Raw genomic sequence first — 16,867 nt, forward strand, 5'->3', positions numbered from 1 at the left:
GATTAGGGGATAGCCCCATATTTCAGACTATTGTGTTGCATTGTGCTAAACATCACTTTTTGTCTCTGAGATTGTGACATTTAGCAGTGTTGCACATAGAGTTTATGAAATGCTTCTTGAATAGTTACATTAACTTTTTATTAGTGTAGTCTTGCTTTTAAATCTATTAACTTTCTGTGTCTTCACTTTAGAGGATGGGCAGCTTTTTGTGTGGGGTGATAATTCAGAAGGTCAGATCGGCTTGGCTGACAAAACCTACGTCAGTGTCCCTTGTCAAGTAGATGTTGGAAAACCCATTTCCTCTATATCCTGTGGATATTATCATTCTGCCTTCATAACAGGTAAGCTAATGAGAATTGAGGCTAGTGAAGGCAAGTCAGTGGTACTGAGATTGTGGTCTTTATGAAGGTAGCTAATGAGACATTCGCTGCTTTTGAAACTATGTAAGCAATAGCAGTCAGGTAAGAAAGCCATTTATGTGGTTATGTGTCACACAGGGAGATTTTATAGAGATGTTCTCTAAAATGAGGTTCCATATTACTTACTTGGAAAAGTTACATGTCATCTTATCTATAATGTACTCTATATTTAATTAGAAATTCCATGACAAAATATTGCTGTAAATATTCTGCATGTACACAATGATTTACAAAAAAGTGTTAGGAAAAATTACTGTCTTACCACAGATAGCATTATTTTCATGAAGATTATGACAACTGTTGATTAATACTATGTTTTCAGTAGTCCATTTTTTCTTGAGATTATTCTTGTTCCTGTGTTGATCAAATAATCATCTTTCCTAATAAAAATTTGGAATGGAATAACTATATTTTGGAGAAAAAAAAATCTTGTTTGCTAGCAGTGCAATATTGTTGTAAAAGTTTGATGTTAAGTCTTAAGTTTTGAAGTCAATTAAAGAGGCAATATACAGTACAAGAAGCATACACTACAATGAGCTGGTGTCTGATCTCCAAGCCAACCCACCTCTTGATTGCTTTCCACTTCTGTATTTTTTCACCTCTTTTTTCCTTTACAAAGTGATGCTGCCACTCATCTTTTAATAATGCTAATGTGATTGAATTAGTCCGTCAGTATGGATGGTATTAGAAGTGCGCAGCTATGAATTCCTCTCAGCCTTATAGATTTACATTATTAAGATACACAGTTGTGTCCCCGCAGAGCAATTGAAGATTTCAAAGGATCAATAGTTTTAATTGTAAAGCCTTTAATGGGTACCCAGTAACCGTTCCATCAGCTACTTTTCTCAGCTTACTTGATAAATATTACCTTCCCATATTGTATGGGAACTGCTGAGTCGCGGCCTGAACCTCTGATTGATCACCTGAGGCGAGCACTGAGTCAGCCATGGGAGCACAGCTGAAGGCAATTCACCTGCACTGCCAGAAGGGGTGGAGCCTGGCTGCACCTCTCCTAGATCCATTTGAGAGCTGGCTACCAGTGGGGAAGGATCTCTTCTGGAGATCCATTCTGCTGGAGTTTTGTAAGTGAGCCTAGAGTATGGGTAAGCTTTCCATCTATTCTGTTTTTGTTAGGGTAATCTGCTTTGCCTAGCTCTCTTGTTTATTTTGTAATTATAACATCTTAATATTCATTGATTGTACACCGTATACAATATCTAGCTCTCTGAGAATGTGCTCTTAACGGAATGAGACCTTCTTAAGATGACCAAGTATTAACTAGATGTTATGCTGGTATTATGCAACTTCTATTACAGATGTTTTCTTACTGTAAAGCGTTTAAGTACCTCTGACTGGTCAAGCGGTCAGCAACTGCTAGAAATTCTGTAGTTTCCTGATCTTGAAATAAATGGAAAAAAATGTTCGTACTGAAATTGAGCCTCTTAAAATCTTTTTAAGATGATAAACTGGTTTTTAGCTGTGAAAGCAGGAACTTGTTGAATGCATTACTGTTTAAACAAGCCTGGTTCTGAGGTGGGAAGTCTTAATTTTCAGTCTCCAATATCTGCAAATCCTACAAAAAAATTGAGCCTGACTGCCTTGTTGTTCACCTGTTTTATGGTGAAAGGGGAAATATTTTTTGATATTTTTTCCCTGTGCCCTTGCTGGCAGTTTTCTTTGACTGATACCTTAAATAGAAGTTTAGTTTTGGACTTTAGTGGAAATAAGGGAAATAATCTATTGCATTAATGTAGGTGTATAGCCAGACAGAACTTAAAAACAAAGCTTTATGCATTTAAGTGCACCATAATTACCCATTATTTTAGCTGTGATGCTAGCCATAAAATTATGAATTTGGAAATTCTGTGAGCTGAGTCTGAATGCAAATGTAGTTATTCTTTTTTTTTTCCTCACAGTCTAGTTAGGAAGGCAGTATGCTGTTAAAGAGTTTTGTGTGAAAAAGGAAAAAGATACTTTTATAGTTTACAGGATTTTTTTTATTTCCTGTTGAAATTGCTTGTTGTGTACTTGCTGGGCTAGCTCCAAACAGTGGCTGACATCCTCAGTATTCTGCCTTTCAGGGGTGGTAAAACATAGCAAAATGGATAATTGTGTAGTACCTATAGTACTTACATATAATAGAGATATGGGTTTTTCTCCCTAAATTTCCAGTTAGTCATCAAATTATGCCTTAAAGTATATTTTCAGGTTTGTATAGCAGGGGTTTTCTGTGTGTTTTAGATGTACAATTCAACCATGTACACTAGAATTGGTAGTAACTGATGTTTAATACTTAACAGTAATTCAAGTATGTATGTAATCAATATTAGTTCCCTTGACATCTGTGCAAAGGGACTTTCATAGATCACAGTTATTACTATGGAAGAAACTGTTAATAGAGAGCTTTCAATACCTGTTACTTACCAGTTATTACAGTACTGTAGTATTACTACAATTTGTCTTTTTAAACATGACTTACGCTTTGAGAAGTATGCTATCTAATGTATGTAGTATATATAGCATAGGTAGTACACTACCTAATAAAACATGGTTGAAGGATATATATAACTTGATATATGTTGCTGGGTTGAACTGATGAGCATGGCACCATAGGGCTCCTTTTCTGAACGTATGTATATTTGGCATAAACTGTATGCTGGCTAGGCAGGCTGATAGGATCACAGGAATGTTTGGGTTAAAATGGATGGTTAATGAGGGCACACTAGAACACATAGTGTAGTCACAGAGTGCCCTCTCCAGGGCAGGATGTTCATTAATAACAGACAGACAAGGAAAAGGAAGTTGTGGTGTACGGATTCCAGCACTATTCACATTTGTCTTTTATGAGCAAAGATAGCTTTCTGTTGGTGTGTTCTATTTCTTGACGTCTTGCTGTGAGCTAAAGCATAGTGAAAGCAGAAATGTACCTCACTAAGGAAAGGTCAATATGTGAGGAAGACAGAGGGCTCAAATGAGAGTAGAAAATAAACAACCAGAAGACTTACTTTGAATGGGATGTCCTTAACATGCACATATGCTGCACTCATGTAACTGTACTGAAAATGTATCTGTGTTTGATTAAATCTTTTCTGTGCCTTATAGCTATTCTCCATAATTTCCAGACTACCATATGACTTAAAATGATGTGTAATATGTTCCAGAATTACCTTAGTAAATGGCCTTCTCTTTGTCAGCTGGATTATTAAGTTTAAAAAAGTGTGATAAACTTGTCTAGTTAGGAAGTCAATGGGAGTTTGACCATTTTAATCTGTAATCCTGTTAATTAGATTGTGATTGGATTAATATTTACTGTGCAGTAGTGTTCAAAAAAAAAAAAACCAAACACTGTGATCTCTTTGAAGAGAATTGCATACATAGTTAGCAAGTGCTCTGCAGGGTTCCTGAACTTGTTGCTAGAAATATGAGGGCTGTTCTGAAAGTAATGCTTCCTGTTTTATTACATTGGCCCACAATGTCAGAGGCAGATGTTGGTGGTATGACAGTAGAGGTTGAACCTTCCCACCAGTATTCCATAACATCTTGTTGCCGTGTGACAGATGGCAGCAGAAGGGCAGTCTGACACAGTGACAGTGTGTATGAAGCAAAGGTGCATCACTGAATTCCTCCATGCACCCACTGACATTCATCAACACCTGCTGAACGTTATGGAGATCAGACAGCAAATGTGAGCACAGTGAGGTGATGGGCAGTGCGTTTCAGCAGTGGTGACAGTGGGTTCTGTCTGCTAGTGCAGTTTTACAAGTGTGGGGGGGCTGCAGGCTCTTGTTCATCGCTGCTGAATATGCATAGCTTGTGGTGACATTGAAAATAGCCACAAAGCTGAGAATTTTTCTGTCAAATAGTGTTGTTGTGCTCTCTGTATGTGTTGGAGTTTCCATGGAAATAAATAGGAGGCATTTCTCTTGGAGTGACTTCCTTACGTGACAAGTCCAAGAGTATTAAAATACTCACTTACCTTCAAAAAGTACTTGTTTTGTTGTTGTTTTTGTTTCTTTGTTTGTTTGTTTTTTACGATGACTAATAAAACCTGACATTAGGAGCACCGATGCCTCTTGAATCAATCATGTTTTGGTTACAGTAAACCTCACACTGTGGTTGACTTTTTTGCTGTTAATTAGGCTTAGTATTTTAGAATTTAAAAACTGCACGTAATTTAAAGTATCAGTTACTGAAGTCTATTCAGAGTGTTTCTGCACATAAGAAAACCAGGATTAAAATAGAAAATCAGACTGAACAGAGAACCATAAACACAGTACATAGTTTAGAAGTGAAATGAAATATACTTTTCTGTAGCTGGGATAGTCTGCTCTTTATTTAAAAAATAGACTGTAATGACTACAAAGCACCACTTAGAGCATAGAAGAATGTGACAAAGGTATTTTTTTCATAGATGCATGCAGATAAGTGAGTTGTTGTACTATTATTGTTTTCATTTAAAGTAATTTGTGTGTGCAGGAAAGAAAAAATATCATTAGTGAAGGAGAAAAAATATGTTGAGAATGAAAGGAAAGCTAAGAACAGCTGGGAGGTTGTGTTTTAGTGGCTCACAAGTATAGTACTTGAAGGACTCCATCATATTTGAAAAGTCATGGATGCCAGGCAAAATCCCTGTGACTAAAAGGGAAACATCACTCCTGTCCTTAAGAAAGGGAGAAAAGACCTGGGGAGCTACAGGCCAGCGAGCCTTACGTGTGCCTGTAGAGGTCATGGAGCAGATCCTCTGGAACCTGTGTTAAGGTATATGTGAGATAAGGAGGTGACCAAGGGTGGACTGTGCCTGACCAACCTGATGGCCTTCTATGATGGAGTCACAGCATCAGTGAACAAAGGAAGGGCAACTGATTTCATCCACCCAAACTTGTGAAGACCTTTGATATGGTCAAGCACCACATAGTCTAAATTGGAGAGATATGGATTGAAGGCTGCACTGTTTGGTGGATAAAGAATTGGTTGGATAGTTGCAGCCAGAGGATTATGGTCAGCAGATCTATAGGGACCAGTGATGACTGGTGTCTCCCAGGAGTCCATCTTGAGACTGATTCTACTCAATATCTTTATCAATGACCCAGATAGTGGGATCGAGGGCACCTTCAATAGGTTTGCTGATGATGCCAAGTTAATTGGTGCAGTTGACATGATAGAAGGAAGGAGTACTATCCAGAGGGATTTAGACAGGCTTGGAAAGTGATTCCACAAGAACCTAATGAGGGCAAGTACAAGATGTTGCACTTGCGTTGGTACAATCTCAGATGTGTATACAGACTGGGAGAAGAGCACATTAAGGGCTGTCCTGCAGAGAAGGACTTGAGGATTCCAGTGGACAAAAAGCTGGCCATGAGCCAACAGTGTGCTCTTGCAGCCCAGAAGGCCAATAGTATCCTGGACTGCATCAGAAGAGAGGTGGCCAGCAGGGGGAGGGATGTGATTGTCTACCTCTACTCTGACCTTAGGAAGCCTCTTCTCAGCACAAGCAAGAGGTGAAGCTGATGAAGTGGGTGGAGCAGCTCTCATGTGGAAAGATTGAGGGAACTGGGCTTGTTTATCTTGGAGAATAAAAGACTTAGGGAAGACTCATTGCAGCTTTCCAATACTTGAGAGCTTATAAGCTGGAGAGAGACTAACTTTTTACATGCTTTGATATTTATAGTTCAAGGGAGAATGGCATTAAACTGAAAGGGGTGGATTTAGGTTAGATGTTACATGGAAATTTTTCACTTGGAGATAAGGCCCTGGCACTGCTGCCCAGAGAATCTGTGGTGCCCCATCCCTGGAGGTTCTCAAGGCCAGGTTGGATAGGACCCTGGGCAGCTGAGCTGGTGGGCAGCCTTGCCCACAATAGCGGATTTGGAACTAGATGATCTTCAAGGTCCCTTTTCCACCCAAGCTATTCTATGATTCTATTACCATAGTAAAGCTCAGGAAAATTCAATTAAAAGACACATTTCTAAATTACACCGATTTTAACTTTCTCAGAATTAAAAGTTTGAAAAGGTAGAATTTCTTGCCTGTCTTGGCTTGTTACATCCAAATTTTAATAAAACTCCTTTATTTTGAATTATATTCTTTTTTTATAACTTGATTTTGTTCATTTGGCTAATCTCTTTGCTTTTTAGGATGTATGCTTAGCTTCATTCTTTCTACTTTACATTTGTATGCTCTGGTTTACTTTTAAATCTTCCATGTCTTCTATTTCCATGCAAACTTATTCTTTGGTCATTGCCAGTGAAATTTGATTCCCAAAACTTAAGTTTTGGTCCCACAAAGTATAAGGTAAAGCAACAAATCCAAGAGCTACGCTATGAAAAAAAGCTTATCAGGCTCTACCTTTGCTCAATGGAGAGTTGGACTTCTCTAATGGGCAATTCTGAACATCTAAGCAAGGCTTTTGCTTTGAAACTCTGTGAGCTCATCTGTTTTCATTGTCTTTGGACAAGAAACGGCATTTCTAAAGTCAGCTGAACTCTCATATCAATAAGGAAGCTTTGTAGCTTTTGAATAAGAAACTCTCAAGCATTTGTTGTACATAGTGCAATAGTAATGCTTCTGAGTTCTGCAAAAGCAAGTTTAGGAATGCTAAACATATCCCTCTGATAGCAAAAATACATGTTGTATGGACTCACAATTGCACATTTTCCCAAAAGTATTTTATGTAGCTACTTCCGATGACTGAGTTTTATTACTTGAGTGTAAGTATATGGTTTCTTGTCATGTAGCTTTCTCTTCCAATTTTCCTTGAACTGGCAGCTCCTACCCTGGTCTAAACATTTTGTTGTCTTAGATTCACTCCATGTGAGAGTTCTGTTTATCCTTGTGGTTTTTCATATCCAGGTGAGATTACAAAAAATTTTTTCTTAGAAAATAATGCTTTATGATTGGGGCAGGTAAATATTTTTAAATACTGTGGACCATGATTTGCTTTGAAGATATTATTCCACAGATATCATTAGTCTTCTCTGGAGAACACTCAGCTATTAATTTGAAACTTTTCCTGACAGTAAGGAAGCATTTTCCCCGAAAACCTCACTCCTATTTACAGTAGTGAGAGGCTCCTCATCTCAGAAAGTCAGAGATGTGCATAGAGGCAGGAATATACAAATTGTAAATATTGCAATGGAAAGTACATTTTATACATTCTTTCTGTAACTATTACAGAAGGGTATACATGGTAATTTAGACTCGCATAGCAATGAAAAATAAAGGAGGCGAGTGGGAAAGGTGAAACAAAGGACACTTTGAATGTACAATAAATTACCCAAACATGGGATTGGACAGATTTTGAACTGAATGATTAGAAAGTCTGGGTAAATGAGAAGGATCTTTTGTGTAATTATTATGTAGAAGATAAGAAAGGTGCTGCAGGAATGTATTTGTAAAGACCTCTCAGTATTTTCCTGAACTTAATTTTGGTTGAGTTATTGCTGTGGAATCGCTGTTGTTGGACATGTAACTCATTTATTGTTGTCTAGACCTCACACAGTTTCTTGTCAATTACTCATTTTTTCTTTTTTTGTGTGTGTGTTATATTCACAAGAAGAAAGTGTTTATTTTCAATCAGTATTTTCTGTTTTAATTGAAACACTTGCAGACAATCTCAGCTGATAAAAATGATTGCAGAGGGAATAATAACCTCTCCAAAAAGGATGTGTATGGTTTTATTTTTCTGTAGCAGTGTTCCTTGCAGACTAAAGACTCTTATCTTGGTGAGAGATTTGTATTAAAATTTTGCTCCTCCATATCCATTAAAGCACAACTATTTAATTCACGCTACAAATATGTTCAGCTGTCCTGTAACATTCATATACTTTTCTGTATTACTGACTTGTGTCTGCAGCTGTCTTGACAATGTAACCTTGCTTCTGAATGCTTTTCTGTTCTCTATTTTTACAGGAGATGGTGAACTCTACACTTTTGGGGAACCTGAGAATGGAAAGCTGGGATTACTGCCTGAGCAGCTTAAGAACAGTAGAGTCCCACAGCCAGTACTGGGAATTATGGAAAAAGTTAATAAGGTTGCTTGTGGTGGAGAACACACAGTGGTGCTTACAGGTATGCAATTTAAATGCTTTTTTTTAAACAGCTCTATAATTTAGTAATCTCAATTTACTTTGAAGATCTTACTTATGTTCTACCAAAAAGTAGAACTCTGTAATGCTCCTAAGCAGAAGACCATTGTACATCAAAGAGGTCAAAGTCCATGTGATGGTTAAGCATAGGTCTGTGCTGCACTGTGCTTGACCTTCTGTGCTGTGCTTATCCTTTTGCTTGAGGATCGATTTTACAAGCTAATTGTAAAAGAAGAGCATAGCATGCTATGCATGGGTGGGAGCCCATTCTGTTCCATACAGCTCAGGATTCCCATAGTATAAAGAAACATAAGATTATTATAACCTCTTTTTATTTATAGCATTAGCTCTAATAGATACCATTGATGAAATACTTTACAAACTCTTGAGTGTCTTAGCGTGATTGTAACAAGTTAGTATCTCCATGGGCAACAAGAGTGATCAATGTCTCTTATGTCTGAGGAGCTTGAAAGAGGTATCAGCAGTGTCAGGAGGAAGTGTTAGAGGGAAGCTTCCACTCTGTGGTAAATTTGCGTGGCAGAGCATGTGATAATTAGCCATTTCTCAGCTAGCTGTCTGTTAGTAATGACAGAGATGCATAATCTAATGGATGCCTAAATGGTTTAAATATCTCTCATTATAATACAGAATTTATCAGTGACTTTGAGCAGAATCTTTAATGTACATATAAAACTAGAACAGATACAGTATAATAAACATTAAAAAAATACAAAAGTCATCAAATAAACTTACATATATTAGTTTGCAAGGTTGTGTTTGTCTTACTTGGAAGATTAAATGACATGTATTACTGTACTAGAAATCCTTCAGTACATTTTGAAATATCTCAATCAGCAGATGTGAATGGGAAGTTTCCTATGTGATTAGAGTTCTTTCCATCAGTTTCAGAGGGTATCAGGGTGCTTGTGAAAAATAGTTTGATTCATGCCTTTGGGGTGATGCCTGGTTCAGTAAGTACCAGAAAAATTGTTAGTTAACCAATTTTTTGTGTATTTAATATATACTCTTGAAAGTTTTGAGTGAGTAAACTAGAATACCATACAACAAAATGCATAAAAAATTGTAGCGTATTTCTAAAGATTTTAATGAGAATCTCTAAACAACAACTAAAAACTTTTAAGGAATAGTTATTTGTCATAATTTTGTTGGAATGCTGAGTCCAGAGAAAAACAAGAATATCAAAGGCTAGGAAAACATTTGTCTTTAAGGAAAGCTTTTAAAAACAGGACTTATGAGACTAAAAAAGAGAAAGCTAAGGAGGGATGTGGCACCTCTCTTCAGTCACATAAACTCTTTCTTAGAGAAAAATAATCAACTGTTCTCTGTGTGAGACCTCAGAGTAGGACTTTGGTTGCAATACAGGTTAAGGTGGGAGTTAAATAGAATTTTCTGTCTGCAAGGAAAAACAATTAAAGGTTGGGGCATTGCAGTGATGGTGGTATCACCATGTGAGGAAGAGATTACGATATAGGACCCAGGGAAGAGTAGAGAAGTCAATGTGCCTTCCCATTCTATAAAGCAATTTGTGTTTTTTCAGTAATCTAAACAGCCTTCCTTGTGAACACCTTTTTTAAATCTAATTATGTATCTTACTTCTGGGAGCTTTTGGAAGCTCCAGTAATTCAGCAGAAGACTCTTTCCTTCTTCCGCAGCTTTCCTGGTCATCCTATTTGAGCTCATCTGCTCATCAGAATTTCTGTTTTTGTTAGATTTGATAACTATAAAATACTGTGGAAGTGGAAAAAGAGAGTTTGACCTGTGCAAATGATTTCAAAATTATTAGTTTTAGCTTGTGAAGAATTCCATGACTGGTATGCAATATTTGCAAGTAATCTTCTACCCAAATGCAAAAGTTGTAAAAATAAATAGGTTTTATGAGTCCTTAAATCCATATTATGGAAATGCTAAATAGTCATCTATTGTCAGCCTGACAGAGTGCCTTCGTGGTTATGTAAGCCAAGTTCCTAAAATATAAAATGAAAATCTAACTGAGGGGAATTTTAAGTAATTTGATGTGATATTGTACTGCAAGCCACTGGAGAGAATAAAGGTGGAAGCAAAGGGCTGGAAAAGGTTACTTGTAATGATGAGAGAAGCTGGAGGATTCTAGGTAAATCAAAGCTCCTTTGGGAGGAGGAAATAATAGTAGTCAATGCAAAAAAATAATGCAAACATTTGTCTACATTTTGAAGCTTTTGTCTCTAGCATACAGTCTCACCCTAGCAGTATTCTGCTGTAAAATAAATTTCTTTGCATGAAATCAAATTATCATTATTGTGAAAAATATTACCATAAATTTGAGGCCAGCATGTGTATAAATCCTAGAATTATTTTGAGTTATAAAGTGAAGTTCAGCAAAAAGAATTAGATTATCATTATTGATTTTTTTTTTTTTTTTAACCATAAACTTGAAGCCAACCAATAGATACTTTGTTGTAATGGTGTTTCATGTGGTACAAATTCATTAAAACAAATGACTTCTACAGAGATTTTGTAGGAGGTTGTAGACTTAGATGACATCAGCGTTATAGTTTCATCTTGCAGGAAGTAAAAGTGGAACATAGAGGCAAATGAAATGTAAAACAAACAAAAAAAACAACAACAAATATAGTGAAGAAAATACCCTAGTAAGTCAGTGTGTTACTATGTAGAATTCATTTACATATGGAAATAGATGCTGTAGTTGAAAGTACATAAGAAATACAGTGCTGGCTTAGCTGGCAGTACGTCAGTGTCGAGCACCATTGAATCCATTTGAGTGAAGAGAGGAAGGTCCTCTGACAAAATATGTGTGCCAAAAGATTGATAGTTGTGTTAGGAGTGAAAGGTCAGATAGAGAATTTTTAATGTAATTCTGCTATTATTATTATTATTCAGTGCCTAGCAAAATTATGGAGAAGATTATTCTGTAAGTCACTGAAAAACATATGAAAGACAGTGCAGTTGTTGGTAAAAGCCAACAGCGAGCAGGAAGTCCTGTTTAGCAAACTTAATTTCCATTATGACAAAGTTACCCACCTAGTTGACCAAGGAAACCCAGTAGGTGTGGTCTTTTTGAATTTCAGCAAAGCTTTCAATACTGTTTCTCATCATATTGTTCTGGAGAAAATGTTCAGAATACAGCCAGCTACAGTGAACTGTTATCTGATGGGTGGGTGTGAAGGGGTTATAATAAATAGAGTTACATTTAAATGGGGTCACCAGTCACTAGGGGGTTCCCCGGGTCTCAATTTTTGGGGCAGTTCTCAATGTTTTTTAAAATGGACACAGGAATCAAATGTATACTAAGGAAGTTTGCAGAAGTCACTGAATTAGGAGGTGCTCTTGAATCCTTTGAGAGTAGACAGGCCTTGCAGAGAGATCTTAACAAATTAGAGGGCTGGGCAATGACCAACCACATGAATTTTAACAAGTGCCAGATTCTGCATGTGGGATGAAGTAATTCTTGTTCTGTGTACAGACTGGGAGATGAGAGACTGGAGTGCAGTCCTGTGGAAAGGGATCCATGATTATTTTTATTGATGGCAAGCTGGATCTGAGTCAGCAGTGTGCCCTGGCAACCAAAAGGTCCAAAAGGTACTTGGGTGCATGAGGGCCAGCACTGCCAGCCAGAGAGAGAAGGGGTTTTCCTGCCCAGCTCTCTGCTGTGATTTCACCTTGAGCAACATATGCAGCAATGAATGCCACTGTGTAAGGACATACAGCTATGAGAGGTCATCCAAAGGAGGGCTATAAAGATGGGGAAGGGTGTACAGGATATGATGTATGAGAGTGGCTGAGGCCCCTCGGTGCGCTCAGCGCAGAGCAGAGGAGCTGAGGGGAGGCCTGATGGCGGCTGCAGCTCCTCACAGGGAGCGGAGGGGCAGCGCTGAGCTCTGCTCTGTGTGACAGCGACAGGGCCCGAGGGAACGGCATGGAGCTGCGTCAGGGGAGGGCAGCTGGGGGTCAGGGAAAGGGGCTGCACCAAAGAGTCTCAGCATGGAACGAGATGCACAGGGCTGTGGGCACGGCCACCAGTGCTGGAGTTCTGGGAGCGTCTGGACAGTGCTCTCAGACGTTGAGTCTGATTTGAGGTTGTTGTGTGTATTGCCAGGAGCTGGATCCTGTGATCTTTGTGGGACCCTTACAACTTAGGTTATTCTATGAGTCCTTGATTTAAAAAATGAGAGTAGTGTACATGCATTATAGGCTTGATATCAGAAAAATAACTTTGAATAAGTACTGAAGTATGTATTGCATCCCAAGATGAAGTGACCTGACCATAAATTCAGAGTTCTGATGAAAGATGTAACTTCAGAGAGCACTGGAAGCATTCGTATCTCTTTTAAGCTCCATTTATTAAATTACTGAGTTCCTAAACTAGTGCAATTTTGAAGAAATGCTGATTTTCATATAACCTTTGGAAACAGATGCTGTTTGGCTTTTTAGTAACACCATGTATGCTAATACAGTTTTCATCTTTTTGTGGTCTTTCCTGTTTTTCTGGGGGTGTCATTTTACTCTCAAATAACAAAAGTGATTGCCTATTGTGTATTTCTCCATTTCATTAGTGTCATTTGACATAGGATGTAGAAACTGTTGTACATCCTGGTTCATTTCTTGTCATCAGTCCTACTTTGGATCTATCAAATTAGAAGAAAGCATAATCCAGTTATCTTACTGAGTATGAGACAAGTTTCTTCCTGACTGTCATACATAATTAGTCTACTCTAGAGCTCTTCATTTAATTTCTTTCTTATGACTGTCATTTCTACTTTATTAGTAATTTTGTATAATAAGAACCATTGTTACTTGAGTTATTTGACCAAACTACTTTTGGAAGTCTCTCCAGTGGTGTGTCAGAGTAAATAGTGGAATGTAAGTATGAAAGTGATTCCATTTTTTAGTGTGAAATTACAAAATGGGAAACTATTTTTTTCCAGAGAATAAAAAATAAAATAATGCTGTCATTGATAATCATAATAAGGATTAAAAAAAACAGTGAACTTTCTAAAATATACAATGTTTTAGAAATTTTGAATATGGTATTGGAAACCATCATCTCTACAACTCTTACTGTTACTTCTGCCTTTAATATTGGTATTTGGTATAAGGAGTAAAGGGAAGAGCAGTTAAATTCAGTTGCTGCAAAAGCTCCCTGTCTTTATCAAAGGACAAACTTATTTCATGACAGTCTGTCTATCAGTTCAAGATCAAGATACCCTCATCTCAAGATGATTTCTTTTACTCAGGTACTAAAAAACTTGTTAACCAGGATTCTTGCAAATGATTCGTATTCGAAATGAAAACTTTGGGTATCATCACTTTCAAAAGAAATTTGAGAGAGGCAATCCAAATTGTGTACTTTTTCATTAAAGCTTTTAAGAGGTTAGAATAAAAACATCTTTTGAATCTAGAAGGGAAGAAACAGGTGATTTGGAGTGGCCTCAGAATCTCCCCTGCCCTTTTGTTTTTTTTTTTTTTTTTTTTAAGATGGTGACAGATACTTGGTAAATAGTCATCTCTATAAAAGGGTGTGTTACCTCCGTTTATGCTCTGAAGGGAGGGAAAGCAAAGATGTCTCTTCACAGGAAGATGTGGAATAGTCCTTCAAGAACACATCATTTGACGTTACAATACAGCACATTAGTGTGTTAACATGTAAAATGTTGGATTTTTCATATTCTGTCCCAAGGTCCTTTAAAAGGACCTTTTCTTTATTAAAAAAAAAAAAAAAAAAAACAAGAGAACTTTTCCAAAGAGAATAAAAGGAGGAAACAGCTCTCCTTTCTGATGATAGAACTGAGATACTGTTCAAACCATATAGGATTATCTAGATTTTTCAAACCATTCTTAAGTCTGTATACTATTTATACTGAAATCCCCCAATCCTATTACCAGCTGTGGTAAAACTGAGCATTATGTCAACAGCTGATTTTTTTAAAGTAACATTTTTCACCAGAAGCTGTTCAAAACTAAAGTTGTAGTGTAGCTGAGTGGCTCATTGACAGTGATAATGTCCAAGTGAAATGAAATGAAGATATATGGAGATCTGTGGGCATATCTGTGTTTCTGTTATTCTTCTGAAAATTCATCACTTTGTATGTAACCTTAAATATGTAAGTAGGGATGCATGGATCTGAAGAAAAAGACTCTTGGTGTGCCCTCAGTTCTCTCAGTAAATAGTCCATGCTAAAAAGAAAAAAATCTGAAAACTATATTCTTGCTTAGGAAAATTTCATGTATAGTGACAGCTGTTAAGGAGGTTAAGGAGTTATGTAATCCAGAGGATGCCTGTGAAGGTAGACTAAACCCTTTCAAACACAGTTAATTGGAAATATCCCTGCTCTTCCAAGTATATATATATATATATATATATATATATATACATATATATATATACATATATATATATACATATATATATATACATATGTATATATATATATGTATATATATATATGTATATATATATATGTATATATATATATGTATATATATATATGTATATATATATATATATAATGTTTGTGTGTATATATATATTTGTATATAAATATATGTATATAAATATATAAATATGTTAATATGACTGAGCCATCCTCATAGTTCACTGAAGAGTTGGATCTTCCCCTCACGCTGCTGTGGTCACGTGTCTTTCCTGTCACCTTATATCATTCTGGTACTGTCTTCACCATTCCACAGGAAACCGTATCAGTTAATAAGCAGAACAAAACAAATCTGGCTTGCTGAGCTGGCTTTCTTTGCAGCCAGGTGAACTGCAAAGAAAATGTAAGCAGGGATTTAATGGAGAAGTGACATCTGTGCCTTTGGTGACAGTGTGTTCCACTTGTCTCATCTTACCGTATCACTATTAAAACTGAGGACAGAAGGGAGGTAACAATGCAACTGTATCCCTTTTAGGATTAATGTTATTTGCAAATCTGCTTGCAAAATCAAACTCGGAATGAAGTTCAGCTCTGTCTTTTTGTCATGAAGTCTTTGAGATTTCTTTGCAGTAGGCTTCTGTTTATCCCTGTTTTTGCTAAGTATTGTTATTACTGAGGTCTGGCCTCATTTAAGAATGTAGTAAAATTTTTGTCTTTCTATACCTTGGTAACTGACTAATAAAAATATTAGGAGAAAAATGTAGGTAGCCATGGTGCAGAAAAGCAGAAGACAAATTCATTCATCTTATAAAGGCAATGTAAGTTGGTTTTGGATTGCTCTGTTCTCATTGTCAGTAGCATCCAGGGGAAGAAAATATTTCTTGTACTTTTAGCATCTGTCTAAGCATAAATGTCTTCAGAGGACTAGCCATTTCTTATGAAAAACATTGTAGTCTAGGTTTAAAGGCAGTATGAAACAACTCTTAAGTTCTTTCAAAATATGAAAATGACAAGACCTGCTTCTCAAAGATCAGTTAAGACAAATTACATACTCTTAAATAGGATTTACAGAATCAGCCATCCCAAGAAAGCTGTTTCTTAAACTGAAGATAAGGTTTCTTCAGTTCACTTAGACTGAGCTATCTTTCAGGAGTCATTTATTGGCTCTTACTCAGAATGTCTAAATGTCATAGAAAAAAAATCTAATACATAGTTTTACTTTATAAAGATTCCTTCAGACGTTACCTTCTTGCACTGATATTTCCAGTAGAGGGAGCTTTACTATTACGTTTAGTAGATAAATGACTTTGGCAAAGTATTTTGCATTTCCAATCTAAAATAGCGTGAATCCATGTTCTTTTTTTATGCAGTAAATTCATTATCTTTGATTGGAACAATTCTGAGAGAGGCAGAAATGGCAATCTGATTTCTAGAAGGAAAATTTCTGTATTTACTGTTATGGTATTAAGTCAAGACTCCTTTGAAATTGAAGTTCAGTGTAAATTAATAAGTGTGTTACTGTGGTAGTAATATCAAATCTGTCCCATTCTCTTCTTTCTCTTTCCCTGACAGTAGTGCAAGATGAGTCTGGGGGAACGGTAACATAGTTTGTTTTTAATATTTTTCCAGTTTGTGGCTGTTCCAAGAGAAACAACAAAAGAGTGACACTGAATAAATTACTTCTGTGGCATTGAATTTAATTGGCTATTAAAGGAATTGTACAATGATTTGGGTTCAAAGGGACCTTTAAGATCATCTAGTTCCACCCCCCTGCCATAGGCAGGGACACTTCCCACCAGACCAGGTTGCTCAAAGCCTCATCCTTCCTGGCCTTGAATGCCTCCGGGATGGAGGCATCCACAACCTCCCTGGGCAACCTGTTCCAGTGTCTCACCTCCCTCACAGTTAAGAATTTCTTCCTGATACGTAGTCTAAATCTACCTTCTTCCACTTCGAAGCCATTTCCCTTCATCCT

The 16,867-nt window shown here is 36.9% G+C and overlaps 1 protein-coding gene across 1 annotated transcript in view; it reads left to right on the plus strand.

Moving 5' to 3' along the window:
- RPGR (retinitis pigmentosa GTPase regulator) overlaps positions 1–16,867 on the plus strand; it is a 44,863-nt gene that overhangs the window by 15,000 nt on the left and 12,996 nt on the right. Inside the window, 2 exon segments of the mRNA XM_048933917.1 lie at positions 192–341; positions 8,328–8,486. Coding sequence (XP_048789874.1) covers positions 192–341; positions 8,328–8,486 — 309 coding nt within the window.

Source organism: Lagopus muta, chromosome 1 (genome assembly GCF_023343835.1).
Source record: "Lagopus muta isolate bLagMut1 chromosome 1, bLagMut1 primary, whole genome shotgun sequence".
Taxonomy (NCBI): Eukaryota; Metazoa; Chordata; class Aves; order Galliformes; family Phasianidae; genus Lagopus; species Lagopus muta.